Below are 15912 nucleotides of genomic sequence, written 5' to 3'. Positions count from 1 at the left end.
GATTAGATGTGATGAATGAAGCAAGAAACTACCACCAGAAACTTATGGGACTAAAGAGTTTTCTCTTTGGGATGCAGCTGTTAACTAAAGGTCCCCCAGATACACTTTTTTGTAAGTTCTCAGTTCATTATAACTAGTAAAGCAACACGCTGCCACACTAGTATGGGTCTCGGAGGCACTTAATTCAGACCAGAAAGAGCATATCCTGCATAACTTTACTTACCCTGCTTCCTTTTTAGGATGTGAAACTATATTCTGTAGACTCCTGAGGACAGGCAGTTATTTGTATCTGGTGCTGAGCCAGGAAACGTTCAGATCTTAACCATGCTGAAGGACAAATGAAAGAAAGCTATTTTTTGAAACAGCCACAAGTGCATGTACCGTAGATGCTATTCATTAGTTTAGTTCCCTGTGTCCATTAGGGAGATTCAAACGGTCCAGAGGTCACAGGAGCTATACAAATCACAGAATGCATCAAAGTAAAGTCTGTAGATAATATGAACAGAGTAAAACTATTTTAATATAGAAAGGAAGTCATAAATGCATGTATTGTTTCTTAGAGAATTATACTGTCACTGTAATGATGGTTATGTTCATGGCATGTGTTCATCTCCAGAACACAGAAGCTGTTTATAATGCTTATAAATTCATATTGCTAACATTTTTCCTTTCCAACAGGATGAGAATATGGTTAGCTTCATAAAAGGAGGCATCAAAGTCAGGAACAGTTACCAAACATACAGGTATGTCAGAGTGATGACAAGATTATGTGTACTCTTTCCATAAAAAGTGCTGCTGGTCAAATTCTCCAATTCACAAATTACTTTCTGATATATTTATTGCAGCCTTTATTATGGGCCTCACATCTAGAGCCTTTCTCAGCCCACACAAATTTCTTCTTTGCAAAACAAAAGGCATTGATGTTATGGTTGATTTGGATTTTAAATTTACATCAGGTAGACAGGGAATAGAAGAAGTGGTAGCGGACCCTTCCCTTGTTAACTGCCAAAGTTTGCCTACTTGAGATATGATCAGGCATGAAACAGGTCATCAGGCTTATGAATTGGCATTTCTTTGTAGTTCCTACTGCAGCTTTTTGGAACATTCAAATCCAGTAGCTGAAGCACAAGTAATTCCATAATAAAGGCATGAAACTAAAAATCAAGAGAATATAAAATGAAGAGCTTGCAATGGAAAATATAAATGGCTTCAAAGAAAGATTTAAGCAAATGTACAGGAAATAGATTTATCAGGGCTAATTAGCACGATAGAACAGATGCAGTCTCTCCACATCATGAAGTCCCCGAACAGACAATTCATAGAGGATGTTTTTCCACGCATATGCCACTGTCTGTGTGAAATATTGGGTTAGCTGGACCTTTAATCTGGTTAAGTATGGCAGCTATTCTACTCTAAAGAGAAGGTGCATGCTATTAAAAATGATAAGCAGGGTTGCTTATCTAAACTCACAATATGTCCATTACTTAGCGTCTAGAAGCCAAAAACATCTGCCTAAGCATATTTCTTTTTGGGAGGTAATGGAGAGAGATTTTCAACATGTGCAAAGTGTTTTGAAGTGCAGTAGTAAATTCTGCAAAGGTAAATTAAAATGTACACCATGGGAAGCATACTCTATTGTGCCTCAATAAATTAAGAACAGCTCTGGTATATGTAAAAACAAAGTGTAATAAATCTAGTAGGACTCAGGTGGTCTCCCTCAAAAGAATGCTAATAACAACTTCAATATTACTAAGACATACTTTAACAAAGGGGAAGTTTGTATGTGAGATTGGCAATTATGATTTTTGTACTGTACCTTTGATGTGGCAAGAAATAATTGTTTGCAGCCCTGGTGAGAGTGTGGTGCAGAAGGTTACAGCAAAAATGTGGAAATGAGCCTTTGTTTGCTTTGATTGATTAATATTTATCACAATAATTTCTGATATAAAAAAGTGATCTTTGCTTTCCCTGCTGTCAACAGAACAGGTTGGTAATCCACAACAACAGCAACCCTGACAAAGACAGTAGGGGTAAATATTGCAAAGATATGAAACTCTCAAGGAGGAAAGGTTACCATAAAAAAAGGTGGAGTGAAATAATATAGTAATTTAGAATGAAACATTTGCTTGCTGTCAGTGCATAAAAAGAGAGAAAACTTTCATGGTAGAGACTAATGAATAATTTTAAAAGGTGAAAATTAAATTTGCATCATATTTTGTTTTATTTTAGGACTTTAAATTTGGGCTCAGAAAAGCCACAAAAAGTCACGTATATCAGACACAAAACAGTATCCATTCCAGGTTCCACAGAAGTGTACTGAAGGGGAGAAAGATGACAGTGTCCATATTTGTGTGGGTTGAAGGTGACTAAATGCAGGTCCACTGTAAAGGCTGCAATTACAGTGAAGTGTCTTAGATCTATTAGCAACAACCACCAGATAAAAACGTGACAGCCTGCATACAAATATGTGGCTGCCATTGAAAGAGTGTTGTTTTTTTTCCCTAGTCATAAGCAAATTGAACTAAAACAATAATGTGAAAAATACATAGCTGTGGAAAGCTTGGGGAAAAAGCAGCTTCAAATCCAGTTGGCTTACATAGGTAAATAAAGGGACACTACCAAGTTGAGATCTACAAAGATTAGAAATACAAATAATTTCCAATATACCTGCTCACTTTTTAAAATTTCTTACAATCGTCTTTTCCTATATATAACACAATGTTCTTTTGGTTGAACATACACAAAATGGAATACATAATCCAGAAATTAGTGAAATGCAAATCAAATTAATTAAAAAATTGCTAAGTCCTCTCTCCTGCACTGCCCCATCGTCTCTTTTTGTAACAGTAAATCCCAACAGCCATTCGTGAAACATTTTCAGGCAGAAATGTGGTTGCAAGTTGACTATGTCTGTTTGACAGGAATTCATCTCCAGGACTCCATATTTTTGAGTTGATAGTAATGTGACAGAAATGATTTGTTGATAAATCCAACAAAATGTTGTAGGTGTTGTTCACCTGGGTGTTATGACAAATTCACCTTTTTTGAACTACTGTATAGGTCAAGGTAATTGGATTACTTTCTTACTGATTTGTAATTAGTGTTAATCATTTTCTTTACTGACAATATGACACAATCTTGTGCTTTTTCAGAGAGCTGGACAGTCTCATACAGTCTCCACATTATGTCAAAGGAGAGAACCATCTTCATTTTGAGGGAGGTGTAAAGCTTGGGGTTGGAGCATTTAATTTGGTATGTACCAGCAGTTCTTCTCTTGAGCTCAAGGTCTGCAAACTCCTGAAAATGTTCTTAACTACCTGAGAAGTTCCATGGACATCGGTGTTACTAGTCATGGGGTTAAAATTAGGTGTGTGCGCTGATACTTGCAGGATCCCAGTCTCTGGTCTAACAGCAGCAGATAGTTATACACTATAGAAATAAAGAGACTGCTACCCATAACGTGCCAATACTGCTGTGTGTGTGCAGGCCCACGTGCACGTCCTGATGGAGAAATTATAAATTGAGCAATTTTTTCGTCTGACACAGGCTAAGGACATGTTCTCTGATGATATAGCAGAGTGCCTGCGCCCAGCTGCCAGTGGTGGTGACCTAGGTTAGCCCAGTGGCCAGTGCTTGGGAGGCACACGGGAGCAGGTTGTAGCTTCATGAGAAGGGACCCAGTGGGACAGGCTGGAAGAAGCCTCGCTCAGGAGCAGCAAATGCCTGTGCTTGTTGACTTCCATTTAGTATTTTATTGGCACTGAGGGAGCAACCAAGGACAGGGAGTTGGCTGTTGGCAGGACAGCTGGTGGGGCAGGATGCGTGAGTGAAGCCTGGGATGCTGTTCCGGACACCATTTGCTGCCGTTGCTTGTGTTCTGGTCAGAAAAACAAGGGGTCAGATGTGGTGACATGGCACAGGATGTCCTCTGTAGCAAACCACAGGGTGGCTGATGGTATGAAAGTCTGTAACTGCGTAACTGTTGTATTTCTTTCTGTAGACATTGTCCATGTTTCCTGCACGGATTCTGAGATTGCTGGAGTTTGTTGGATTTTCTGGAAACAAGGTAAAGGTGAAATAAATATTGTTGGTACATTTCCTTCAGGCTGAGAGAGAGAGAAAGAGAGAAAGGAGTTTCTTCCTCCTCTCATTAACTGTAACTCTCTGAAACACACTGATTAGTATCACAGCATGTACATTGCTGACACTGTTTTCATGCAGTCCAGTATTCCTTTATATTTTTGTCTGAACTATTACACTTTAAAGGTTGTGATATCATTTTTCAATGATAATACACTTTTGAAACATGATACAAGACAATGGCTAATACAGTGGTGTTGACAAAGTCAGGTTTTGTTTTGCTTTTAATTATTTTTAGTTACTGGTCTTTTGATATATGCTTCTGCTTAGAAGGTCATAGCCAAGATCGTATTCTTAGCCTTTTATAAATTATCTTACTTAATAGTTGCGGTTATTAGAGTATCTGAATGACCCTGAGAGGTTCCTGCATGACATCCAGTTGGAAAAAAAAGACTTTTAGTTTCATTTGATTTATTTTTCTCCATGTCTTTAATGATTTCTGTGGCACCTAAATTTTCTTTGCCTAAAGAGTAAGTGCTTTTTTTGCCCAAAGAGTTACAAGTCTGACCTACGTTGTTTGTGCATGCAGTTTAGGGCCAGTTGTTTAGCAATGAAGCAGCAGTAAGCTTACACAAACCTGACTTACTCTGTAGGGCAGAGGCACAGAAAGTGCCCAGAAAGTACTCTCTCTGTGTTAGTATTTTGTGGTTATGTTGTTTCAAAATAGGATAACAAACTGATGGGAATTAATTAGTTTTATGTTTCTTTTTTTGTTTTTATCTTGGCCTTGATACCTTGTACCTGTCCTTATTTCCCATTCCACCACCAGAGTATGAGATTCAATCAAAAATTGGGTTCTTGGATTAAAAAAAAATTAAGGTTCACTTAACCTGAACTACTAGTTATGTTTATTTCATAAATTCTGGGTAAGGTAAATGTTTGATGTCCCACAAACACAGCAAAAGTATAAACAAGTTAAAACTCAACTTTTTTTTGTAATGTTTTCTATTTTCAAAACAAGTTTCAAGGAGAAAAATGTTTCTTTAATCAGAGCTGTACTCGTAAGTGACATGTGGGTGAATGTCATTGCCATTTTATTAGTTTATTGGAGGGATGTTAGATCTGAAAATAAAATGTCATGTTTAAAAGCAAGGATCTATTGGCAGAGCATGGATTAGAACTTGGAAATGTCTGGGAGCTTGACCAGGAGCTGTTTCACAGGCAGTAGAGGCAAAAATCAAATAGTTCCACCAGTCAGTTATGAAAACAAAATGCATCTAAAGCAAAATACTCTCCTAGAAAATGTAAGGGCAATTCGCGTACCAGCAGAATTTTGAGAATACTGTATTGAACACTCATTCTATTACTGCAGATGAAAATTTTCCCTCTAATTGAATTTCTGTTCTTTTCCATGGGCCCTGGGGTTTGTTGTATGGCTATGAGTGGGCTGCTATTTGTGTTGATGAGTCAGCTCCTGTTCCAGTTTTTCAATAACTGACTGAAGCATGACCTAGATTAGCATAAATTTAAGCAAAAACATGGTATCTGCACACCATAAAAAAGGTGCATTTTAAGCATTTTGATCAAAGTTCATTGATGGTCATTTATTTTAACATCCCAGAAAAGTCTTTCTGCATTTGACAGTTTGAAACTAGATGCCGAAGGTGAAAAGCAAGATTGCAATTGCATTCATAATCCCTTCCAGTGGTGGTTTTCCAAAGCTTGCAAGAGGAATCTGTCCTCTGTCAAGAGGCTTGAAGGTGAAAGAAACAGTAACAAAAGAAGAGAGAAAGTGTGTGTGTCATATGCTGCACCCCATCCAGAGGAAAAGGAATTTTGAGTACATCAGTGTTTGACCATGCAGTCTTTTCATTTAAATGCTCATGGTGAGCATCAGGCTGTGCAGAAGCCAAGAGAGCCTTGAGCTGCTTATGGTTTGCCCGAAAGAGTTATATTTCACTCGAAGACAGTTTGCTTTTGGAGTGGATCATGCGTGTATTAGAAGTGGATATACAATTGTATTAAGATATCTTCCACAAAACTAATCTGCCTTGAAGCTGGCAGACTTGCCCCTAGCAACTCTCCTCTCAGACATGTCATGTCTGCTAGTTATTGAAGACGTGCCCAAAGCTGCGTTACTTCCTCAGCCATTCATGGGCACTGGGGACAGCATGATCAACTTAACAGCAGTCTGGCATCCCAGAATAGTAGGTAGGATAAGATCAAGAAAGTATAAAAGTAGCCTGAGGCCACCCTCGTTCCCTTCTGCTCCGAGAACTGCCAGTTGTGCCACGCTCACTGTCTGAGCTCCTTTCTCCTGGTATCATTGGTCAAACTAAGGGTTTATTTGTGTTTCATGGCATAGACCCTGCATCTGAATATTGAAATTCAAGGCACAGGAATGCAGTTTCACCTGATTTCATAAGAAATTCTTGGTGGGTTGAGGTATATATCATGTGTTGGCTAGGCCACTGTTCTGTAACAGGGGAGGCAGGCCTTACCCACTCTGGGCAGCAGGTGCAGAATGTGTCCCATCCGGACATTTTGTGCTAAATGGTGACTAACTGCTGGGGTGAGATCACAAGACTCCTCAGGCTGACATGTACTGTCATTCTTACTTTACAGAATGCTACAGATACTGTGTTGCTAAGCTGTAGAAAAGTTTGACACCAGTCCACCATAAGTTAAGTGCAGCTTGTCAGAGGCTCAGCTGGCAGCATGACTTCAGGGGAAGGCAGAAGAATTTTCGGATAGAACCAATTTCTTTCAAATTATACTTTCTGAAGCAGGAGGATGCTTTTTCCCAAAGCAGCTGAGCTGAGGAATATTTTTGATGTCTCCATTTGTAATAAATTGAATTTCATTTTCCCAGGAAGCATCTTTTTGATTTGCATTTTGGTCTCCTGCAAATTTTAAACTGAAGTTACTTAATGCATTCAAGTGCCCAGGCTACCAGTTTAATTAGTTCTTCATAAAAGCTATCATTCATCCTACTTGCTACACCTGCAGTAATGTGATCAAGTCATGGGACATGAACAGTGACCTTGTTTTGCTTCCTTTGTAAAGATCTGTAATTAAACAAGAATGATTTAAAATATAATTGAAGAGCTTTCACTTCAGGAAGTGAGATGGATTTTAGTCAGCCACAGCTGAAATAGATAGGAACCAGCCTATATGCTGTCTCATGATGGTTTTGAGCATTGTCCTTGTTTGTGCCACATTCACTGTGGGAATCCCCCACTGCTTGTGTGGGACACCTGAATGAGAGAATATTGGATGTCTTGGATCAATGGGATACTGCTTTTCCTTGTCATGTAGCGACAGTATAGGGAATTAAAAGAGTATGGAATGTTCTGAGCAACTTGCATAGAAGGGTAAGGGATACTGCATTGGATCATGACATTTGTCTGTAAGAAAAATGTGTTGCTTTCTCCTCTGTGTTGTACCTTACGCCCTTCATGGTAACCTGCATCTTGTGTTACTGTTGTTTAAGTATTTTAGAGAAATTATTAATACTTGCTGCCTTGACATCTGTTTTACATTGTAGCAATAGACTTTGTTTGGAAGAACATCCTGGTGGTTTGGCATTGCTCCTGTCACCAGTGGCATAGGTGTGGGAGGTATTTACAGGTGTTAAAAGGTGCGTCCTAACAATTAGGTGTAATGTACTCGATTATACTGACTGGCTCCAGTGAGTATAATTTGTTCAGAGTAACTCCTTAGGCTTAAATAGTAGCAGCCTGTGATTTGGTGCTGAGATCCTGAGGATCATGTGGGTGTAATAGCATTGCCCAGCTCGTGACACCTCACCTACCTGATTAGGTTTGCTGGCTAATTTCTGTAGGCTCCCTGTGGAATAAGAGTAGGTGCTTAAAAAGGTGATTCAGCGTGTCTGACTCGGGCTTCTGTGCTGAATCATTCCTTCCAGTACATCTATCTCTACCAGCCCCAAAGGGTGCCTGGGGAGTCTGGCTGGCTGGACATGGTAGCTAAAATGTGCTTCTCAGGAACACCCTTCGTCATCCCGCTTTGGAGATCTTGCCATAACAAAAGCAGTTTGCAAGAGTGTTTTTGGAGAAGCAGCTTTGTTTCAGCCTTCTCTACAAGCAAGTATTGCAATAGTAGTAATAACCACTTCTAGATTTCTTTTTTTTTAACTGTGTTTACTGATTATATTGTTATTTTAGTATAGAAAGTTTGGGGTATTCCAGTAGCAGAGTGAAATGTAAGCAGTCTTTAATTACCTGTGTGGGACAAAATAGGGCTATAGACATGACAGTGAACTAACTTGCTCAGTGAGCTTCCCATACCTGCGTAACCACTCAGTTTAAGAATTTAGGCTGATGTATGCCAGATTTTCAGCTATCTTTTCTAAAGCATGGGCAATTTCTTAATAGATTTTCTTCACAGTTAAAACTTTCCCAGATGCTGTCCCAGATGGGGTGGATATGGGCTTCCTTCCTTGTTCATACAGACGATAATATTGGTTTTGGCTATCTTAAAATACATTTTTTGGACTAAAATACATGAGTGAGATCAACTTGACAAGTAAATTGTTTTATATAATTAATATAGTTTGTTTCTCTGTCATTCTTAGTGCTATTCACAAATATGAGCAGCAGCCATTTTACATGTATTTTTATATTATATGAAAGATATCTAACACTGTAAGGCCTTTTACTGATTCTGTAAAGACTCAGTAAAATATCCGTCCTGAAGATTTTTCACTTTAAAAAATCTACTTTGGAAGTCTACTTTGGATTTTTCTTTTTCTGCCAAATTCATTCCACAAAATGTTTTGTCTTCTACCTTGCAGTACATCAGTGTTCCTTTTTAAAAAAATCCAAATATTTGTGGTTTTCATCTGAGCAGGTGGAAGAAGCTGAGTGTATCATATTTTGTTAGTTATTTGTATCAATCAAACTTCTGCTTTCAGCGGAAAATGAAGTTGGCTTTATTTCAAGAGTGCTTGCTTTCCATAAAGTCATTGATTTTCTGTAATGATTTTCCTATCTTTTAAATTTCTTCTGAAGTGATGTACAAGTCAGTATTTTCATTATTTTATCCAGGTTAGATGTCATACTAATTCTCTTGCAGGTGTGTTAATGGTACCCATTACTTTCCTCATACCAGTAATAAATAAATAAAGATTTATTAAAACTCAAAATAACTGTATTTACATTTTAAAAAATAACCACACTAGTTAAGTGAAAACATAAATTTATGATCAAAATAAGAATATGGTTACAGGCTTCAGGGTTTGTCCAGTAAATGGTAAAGGTCATGTAGTGTAACACCTTTCCACGGGCAAGGACACACAAAAGATGAAAATCTGTGTTGAGATCATGCGCTGAGTATTCCCTGTGACACCTTCTGCAGTGGCTCCAGAGACATCCCTCAGGGTCCCTATTTATAGTGTAGCTGGTTTGAATGGATGTCTTTATAGTTGTATACATCATGTTCCAGTAATTTTCCATTGCAGTCATAGTGCAACTTTTAAACAGAATTTTCCCCAGCATAAAGCGAACGTCTTACTGTGTGTGTTTCATAGGAAGCAAATCTCATGGTTAATATGTTTGTATATTTATATTCTTGCCATTGATACCAGGGAACCAGTCCTAGAAAGGGATTGGTAAATACTGTTGTCTCAGGAGCTTGAATCCTTAGTGCTCCCTTTGAATATGAATACAGCACGATACTTGATCGCTGTAGTTCTTTCCAAAGAGAACAGGAACGTTCTTCTTTCCATGATATTTTTCCCACCTCTGGTAGAGGGCCAGCACCATTGCAAGGCTTCTTTTGTTGACATACTTACAGGCATCCTTTTGCACTGTTATCCTTTGCCCTGCTAGTTGTAGATATTGTTTTCTTGATGTCTTTAACTTGCTCCTGCAGTGAATAACAACAAACACGGACACACTGCACAAAGACGATCAATATTACTTGCCAGGCATTTTAAAACTGTGCTTTTTTCATTATTGAAATGTTGTTTAGCAGCACTTGGGTGATGGTGATAAGTTGTTTCACATTCTCTTACCTTAACCGAGTAATAAATCACAAATTGCTGCTCTGTCACAGGATATTTTCCAGAGATTAAGCAGTTACTCCATAAAAAACTGTTAGTATAATCTCTCTGATTGCTATATAAGTAATTTACATCAGTGTATTTTGGGAATTTGAGAGTGAGCAATCTATAGATGACATTGCAAAAGGTAAATATATATATATATATATATATATATATATATAAAATAACTTTGGTTCTTTTCTAATACTTTGTCCTCCTCACCTTTGTTTGCACAGGAGCATGGTCTGCTGCAGCTTCAAGAAGGAGCGTCATCATACAGCTTTAGGTCGGTGCTGTGTACCATGCTGTTGCTTTGCTATCATACTTTCATGACCTTTGTGTTAGGTAAGATTGTTTATAATAACTCTTGGATTTGATTAGTTCTTGTGGGAGACAAAGGGGAAAAAGATGATTTCAACACCTATTTGTTGGCGAAATATTTGTTCACACTCAGATGAAATATACATCATTTTGGGGTGATTTTACAGTAGTGATCATAACCAGAGAGTATCTTAATCTTCAAGATGGAGGTTTGTGTAATGCATAACAAAGGAGAAAATGGGGGTAGCAAAAGAAGTCATGAGAATTAAATCTTTCTTCTCTGATCAGGTGTATTAACTGGGAAGCTGAAATTGTGGCTATAAGTGAGATGAGTTCCTGAATACTTTGTTTGTGTTTGTATATCATCGGTCTTTTTTGAGAGTTGATAGCTTCTCACTGAAAGAATACACTTCCGAGTTATCTACTGTTAGACCTTTTTCAAAGTGTGTTTGTCTACTCATAAATGAGTTTTCAAGTCACTGAGCACAATATTGTTTGAATCTTCCCGCTTGCTGGCTTAGTGAAACTGCATTTATACCTAACTTAACAGACAGAGGAACTTCTGTATCAGCCAGATGAGGATGGCTAATCAGTACCTTGCCCTCCTGTTTTTTGTGTTTTTGTGTGTGTGTGTGTGTTTTTTTCTTACTGTTTTTATTACTTGCATTATTATGCATTTTAGGGACAGGAAAAGGAAATGTTGAGGAGGCAGAAAGGCTACTTAAACCTTACTTGGCTCGCTATCCAAAGGTAAAATGAATCATAATTCAGATTGGTATGATTGTTTAATGTTTCCCTGCCAAATAACAAAGATCTAGAATGTATGGTCAGCTTGAAAACTGTTAAAGAATACTTGTATTTTTATTATTATTTATTACAGGGAGCCATATTCCTGTTTTTTGCAGGCAGGATAGAAACACTGAAGGGTAATATTGATGCGGTAAGTAATCCACTTGCTCTTGGAAAAAATAAGCCTCAAAAGCTTCAGAAAAACTCCTACAGGAACAATGTTTCCATTTTGGTTAATGTTTCCTGTTTCTTTGGCCTGTATGTAATTTATAGCTCATGAATACAAGTAGGAATTTTGAAAACTATTTTGACCAGCTTGTTTCACCAGCTCATATCATTACCCTTGATTTCTGGTGATAACCTAATCCACCACTATTAATGACACAGTTTTGTCATTGTCTTTCCTATCCCAAAGTGCGTTGTACCTTTAGAAACATCCCATGGTAATCATTTGCCTTAAGTCTGAACGGAGAGTCATACAAGACTTGCAAGAATTAGGGTGTTGCAGAATGCACGTCAAAAATATTCTGAGACACAGTATCAGCTGATGTGCAGTGCTGTAGCTCCCTTGAAGTCTTTGGAGTTATGACAAATGTCAGCTGAGTATCTGTCCTCTGACTTTAGTTTCCCAGTTTCCCTAGGGACATCCATTCATTTCGCGTGTACTTAGGACTGAATATAAAACTTCCAAGAATGGGGAGCTCTATTGCAAGGGTAAACTTGCTAACCCCAGGATGCCTGTGGAGCCAAGGATCTCTTATGTGAAGCCAGCAGACATGATCTTGGGGGGAATACTAGGCTGTTTTTAATTTGGAAACTGCAGGAGCTATGGAAGCAGATCATGAAGACCAAATGTCTATTACAGCTCTGGTGTACATGCATTTACATGTGATTAAGGCAGTGTTTGGAAATCTCTATGTTCAGGCAGTTAATAGGTATGAAGAATGCTGCGAGGCTCAGCAGTACTGGAAGCAGTTTCATCATATGTGTTACTGGGAGCTCATGTGGTGCTTCACCTACAAGCGCCAGTGGAAGATGGCGTTCTTTTATGCAGATCTGCTAAGCAAAGAAAACACTTGGTCAAAGGTAAGTTAAGCAGAACAAGAAGGAAACATTTAGTGACAGGTGTAAGGCCCTGTATTATCTATTAACTTTTAATCAAGTCGAGTTGACTTTTTGTACCTTTGAGCTGGGTGAAAATTGTAAAACAAATCCTGGTCTGCTGTGGCTTTTTCAAAACAATGTGAGTTGTGAACATTCAAATCTGAACAGACTGTGGGCAAATGGAAACCTTTTGGGCCACATTTGCAGATGAAAAACAGCCTGTTAAAGATGTTCTGCTGTGGATTAACAGGTTGTTTTGTCAACGCATTGCAGTTAGTGGCAAGTTGTCATTTCTTTCTTAACATTATAAGCTCTTTTGGTGATGAGTGAGATTAGCCGTGATGGTGCCTCTAGGATAATAAATGCAACTAGAAGAAGCACCTTGCCCTGTGCATCTGAAAATGAGAAGTTTTCAAGTCCAGAACCTTGGTAAATTTCCTCTCTCCTTCCACCTGAATCATAGGGAAATCTGTCAGAAGGTTTTTAAGTCTTGTGGGTGGGTGGGTGGGGTTAACTGGTGTTCACCGGTTTGTTTCTCCTCAGTGTGATGACACTGTGTGTATATTGAAGCATATCTCTGTTTTTCTACTACACATGTTGGTAGAGTTGCACATGTTGGCCGAGTGCAACCAAAACTGACATAAGGTCCAAACAACCAGATGAGAGCAGCTCTCACAGTGCTTCCAGTTGGATAAAATCTGGAGCAGGGATTCATGCCCCTGGGTATTCCAGCAACGCTCTCAGCCAGATGCATTGGTCTGAATAGCTCCCACAGGACTTCTGTTTAGTGGTGGACCACTACCTGACTAGAAGCTTTAATATCCTGAAATGCTGTAGGATTAATATTAATGTATGTTCTTTTAAACTGTGCGAAGAGTTCTTTAGTTTATTGCACGGGCCTTAAGGCAGCAAAGATGCTTCTTATCAATAGGTAACCTATAGTAAGTACAACATGATAGGAGCAAAGTATTAACTACATGAACTAAGTAAATAATGGTCACATAAATGGACTGTTATATTCTGCTACAAATAGATACTCAAAGCTTAAAATATTTTTCCTGAAAACTCCTGAAACTTATGGTTAATGTAGACTCCTTAAAGCAGTCTTCGAGACTGCTCAAGAACTCACAACTGTCATTCTCTGCTGTTCCAAATATTGAAATGTCCTCTGCTGCTTTGCTTTCCTTGGTTGCTGAATATATAATTGCTCACAAGTCCCTATGAAATCAGTACATTTCATAATCTGAAATAATGAAACCTTTTAAAAAACTGTTGTGCTTTTTCTAGAACTTAATATTTGAGATATGCTACCAAGTTGTGGCTGGACACACAAACCATATGGTTTGTTTATTTTTTTTTCTCCAAGCATAACCTTTTCATAAGGTTTCTAGTGTGTATTCATGAGAGAAATACAAAAATTTATTTCATACGAGCATGATATGTAGTTGTACACTTGTTCTTGGAATGTGAACATGAGCTGATAAAGAAAACAAAGGCATACAAGATTTTTTAAAAATTACCTTACTTTTGAAAATATTTATCTCCTGATTAAAATTTCTTAAGATTATTTCTATTTGTGAGCAAAAGCAGCAAGTTCTTCCTCTTTGTTGCTGTTTTATTCTTTAAATCAATAATGGTGATGCTGTAAATTCATTTTTCTGTACAGATATTCTTGATTGCATTTGCAGGCTACCTATATTTATATGAAAGCTGCTTATCTCAGTATGTTTGGACCTGATGACTGCAGTCCTTTTGGAGACAACGAAGTTGAATTATTTAGGTAAAATTTGCTAACTCTGTTACAACAGTTTCATATCAAGTCACAGTATATATGGAAAAGAGGCAAAATTACTCATTGTGCAGTTTGGAAGATAAGCACAAATAGCATTGGAATTGGTAAGAAATTGAAGAATGAAACATTACCCTTAGACTAAAGAAGACCCTGAATTCAGACAGCAGATTTCTACTGGCCTGGAAATACTTTAGAGACAGGTATTAGTTCTGTCAGCCATACAGTAGCTACTATAGTTGCATGTACCATTCACATTCTTTTTCAGTTGTTTCTTTTAATCAAAATGGCATGTAAGATCTGAAAGCCTTAATGGATTATGCTACAAGATAGATGCCTGTAACAGCTAATGGAGACAAAATCAGTACAATTTGATTTTTGGGCTTTGAGACTGAGACCAATATTAAATAGTTACATGTGCAAGAAAATATTTGCATTATTGACCCAGTAATTTAATATATTTCTAATGATTAAGCTTAAAAAAGCCTAAATTCTGCTGTACCAAACAAAATTAATTACTTTGTTTTTCTGAGAATGTGTCTATAAAATTTCAGTATCACTTTTTAATGTGCTTAAAATATATTGATACTTCTCAGGCATTCCATATCTTAGATAATTATTAAAAGCAGATTTCATTGGATTTGGGGTCCATTGTAAAGGGAATCAGTTTGGTCTTTGGGAGAATGGGAGGAACACTGACCAAAGCCAAGCTTGCCTCTTTCTCAGTCTGTGAAGATGGGCCATTTATAAGTTAGGTGCCTCACCTAATTTATTCTTTTGGGTGGGGAAGAGTCCTTCTTTCTGCTGCTTGATTAAAGTGGAAGCTTAAAAGAGATATGTATGTCCTGCATAAAGACAGCTTTTGTGAATATGTATTGCTCTGCTTCCCTAGAGACAGCAATAGCTGGTGTGTAGCAGCTTTTTAATGTTCTCTCCACTTAGATTTTTTTTTTAAAGTTTGAATATTGTTTTCCCAGAGGTTCATACAGGAAAAATTCCTTACTTTTTTTTTAAAAAAAAAAAAAAAACTTTCAGGATTGTTCCCAGCTTGAAACTGAAAATCGCAGGGAAATCACTGCCTACAGAAAAGTTTGCCATTCGGAAAGCTCGACGATATCTTTCTTCAAACCCCGTTCCTTTACCTGTTCCACCTTTGGTAAGTTAGAAATATTCTGCCCCCCTGCCCCTCACCCATTACATTTTTTTTTAATTTATTGAAATAAAACCAAGATAATTAGAATACTATCTTTCCATGTTTCTAAGGTAAAACCTCTGCAAGAGACTGGAATGTTCCCAAAACAAAGCCAAATGAATGCAAGGAATGCTGTAAAACTGGGGCATGCAGCAGCCACAGGGAACTAAGCCAGTTGTTTGTGACACATAAATGTGTTGCATGTGTAACTCATTATTCTAGCTATGGACTAGCATGCTCCCATCAGCTTTCTTTTAATTACCTTTTGAGGAACTTTGCCCTTGGTCTCTTCTGTCATGTGTCAATTACTAAGACTATTATAAGAAGACATTAAGGTACAAGAGAGCGGAAAAAATCAAGAAACCAATGCTAGAACTGGGGGCTCTGTGTAAGCAATTCCTTAATGTGCCCCTGAATGTTTGCAGTGTGGTGCTCTCCAAAGCACCTCAGGGGTGGTAGGATGAAACACAGACAAGTTTCTTTAGCCATTCCAGAGAGCTATTGCATACAGTTAATTTTTTTTTTTTTTGCCTGTAGTGCTGGCTAGTTCCCCATGGCCAGGTAAGATCA

General features: G+C 37.9%; 1 protein-coding gene across 2 annotated transcripts in view; it reads left to right on the top strand.

Moving 5' to 3' along the window:
* The window catches only part of TTC39A (tetratricopeptide repeat domain 39A), a 46209-nt gene that overhangs the window by 20750 nt on the left and 9547 nt on the right, over positions 1-15912 (top strand). For both annotated transcript variants that reach the window (XM_083847022.1, XM_083847023.1), the window contains exons 6-14: positions 679-743; positions 3153-3252; positions 4001-4066; positions 10384-10492; positions 11151-11218; positions 11349-11408; positions 12182-12343; positions 14050-14141; positions 15186-15306. In XM_083847022.1, the coding sequence (XP_083703148.1) occupies positions 679-743; positions 3153-3252; positions 4001-4066; positions 10384-10492; positions 11151-11218; positions 11349-11408; positions 12182-12343; positions 14050-14141; positions 15186-15306 (843 nt within the window). The remainder of the gene's footprint in view (positions 1-678; positions 744-3152; positions 3253-4000; positions 4067-10383; positions 10493-11150; positions 11219-11348; positions 11409-12181; positions 12344-14049; positions 14142-15185; positions 15307-15912) is intronic.

The sequence above is a fragment of the Anser anser genome (assembly GCF_964211835.1).
Source record: "Anser anser genome assembly, chromosome: 8".
NCBI classification, from domain to species: domain Eukaryota; kingdom Metazoa; phylum Chordata; class Aves; order Anseriformes; family Anatidae; genus Anser; species Anser anser.
Note: the sequence above shows the minus strand (reverse complement) of the source record. Positions and strands in the feature narration are given on the sequence as shown.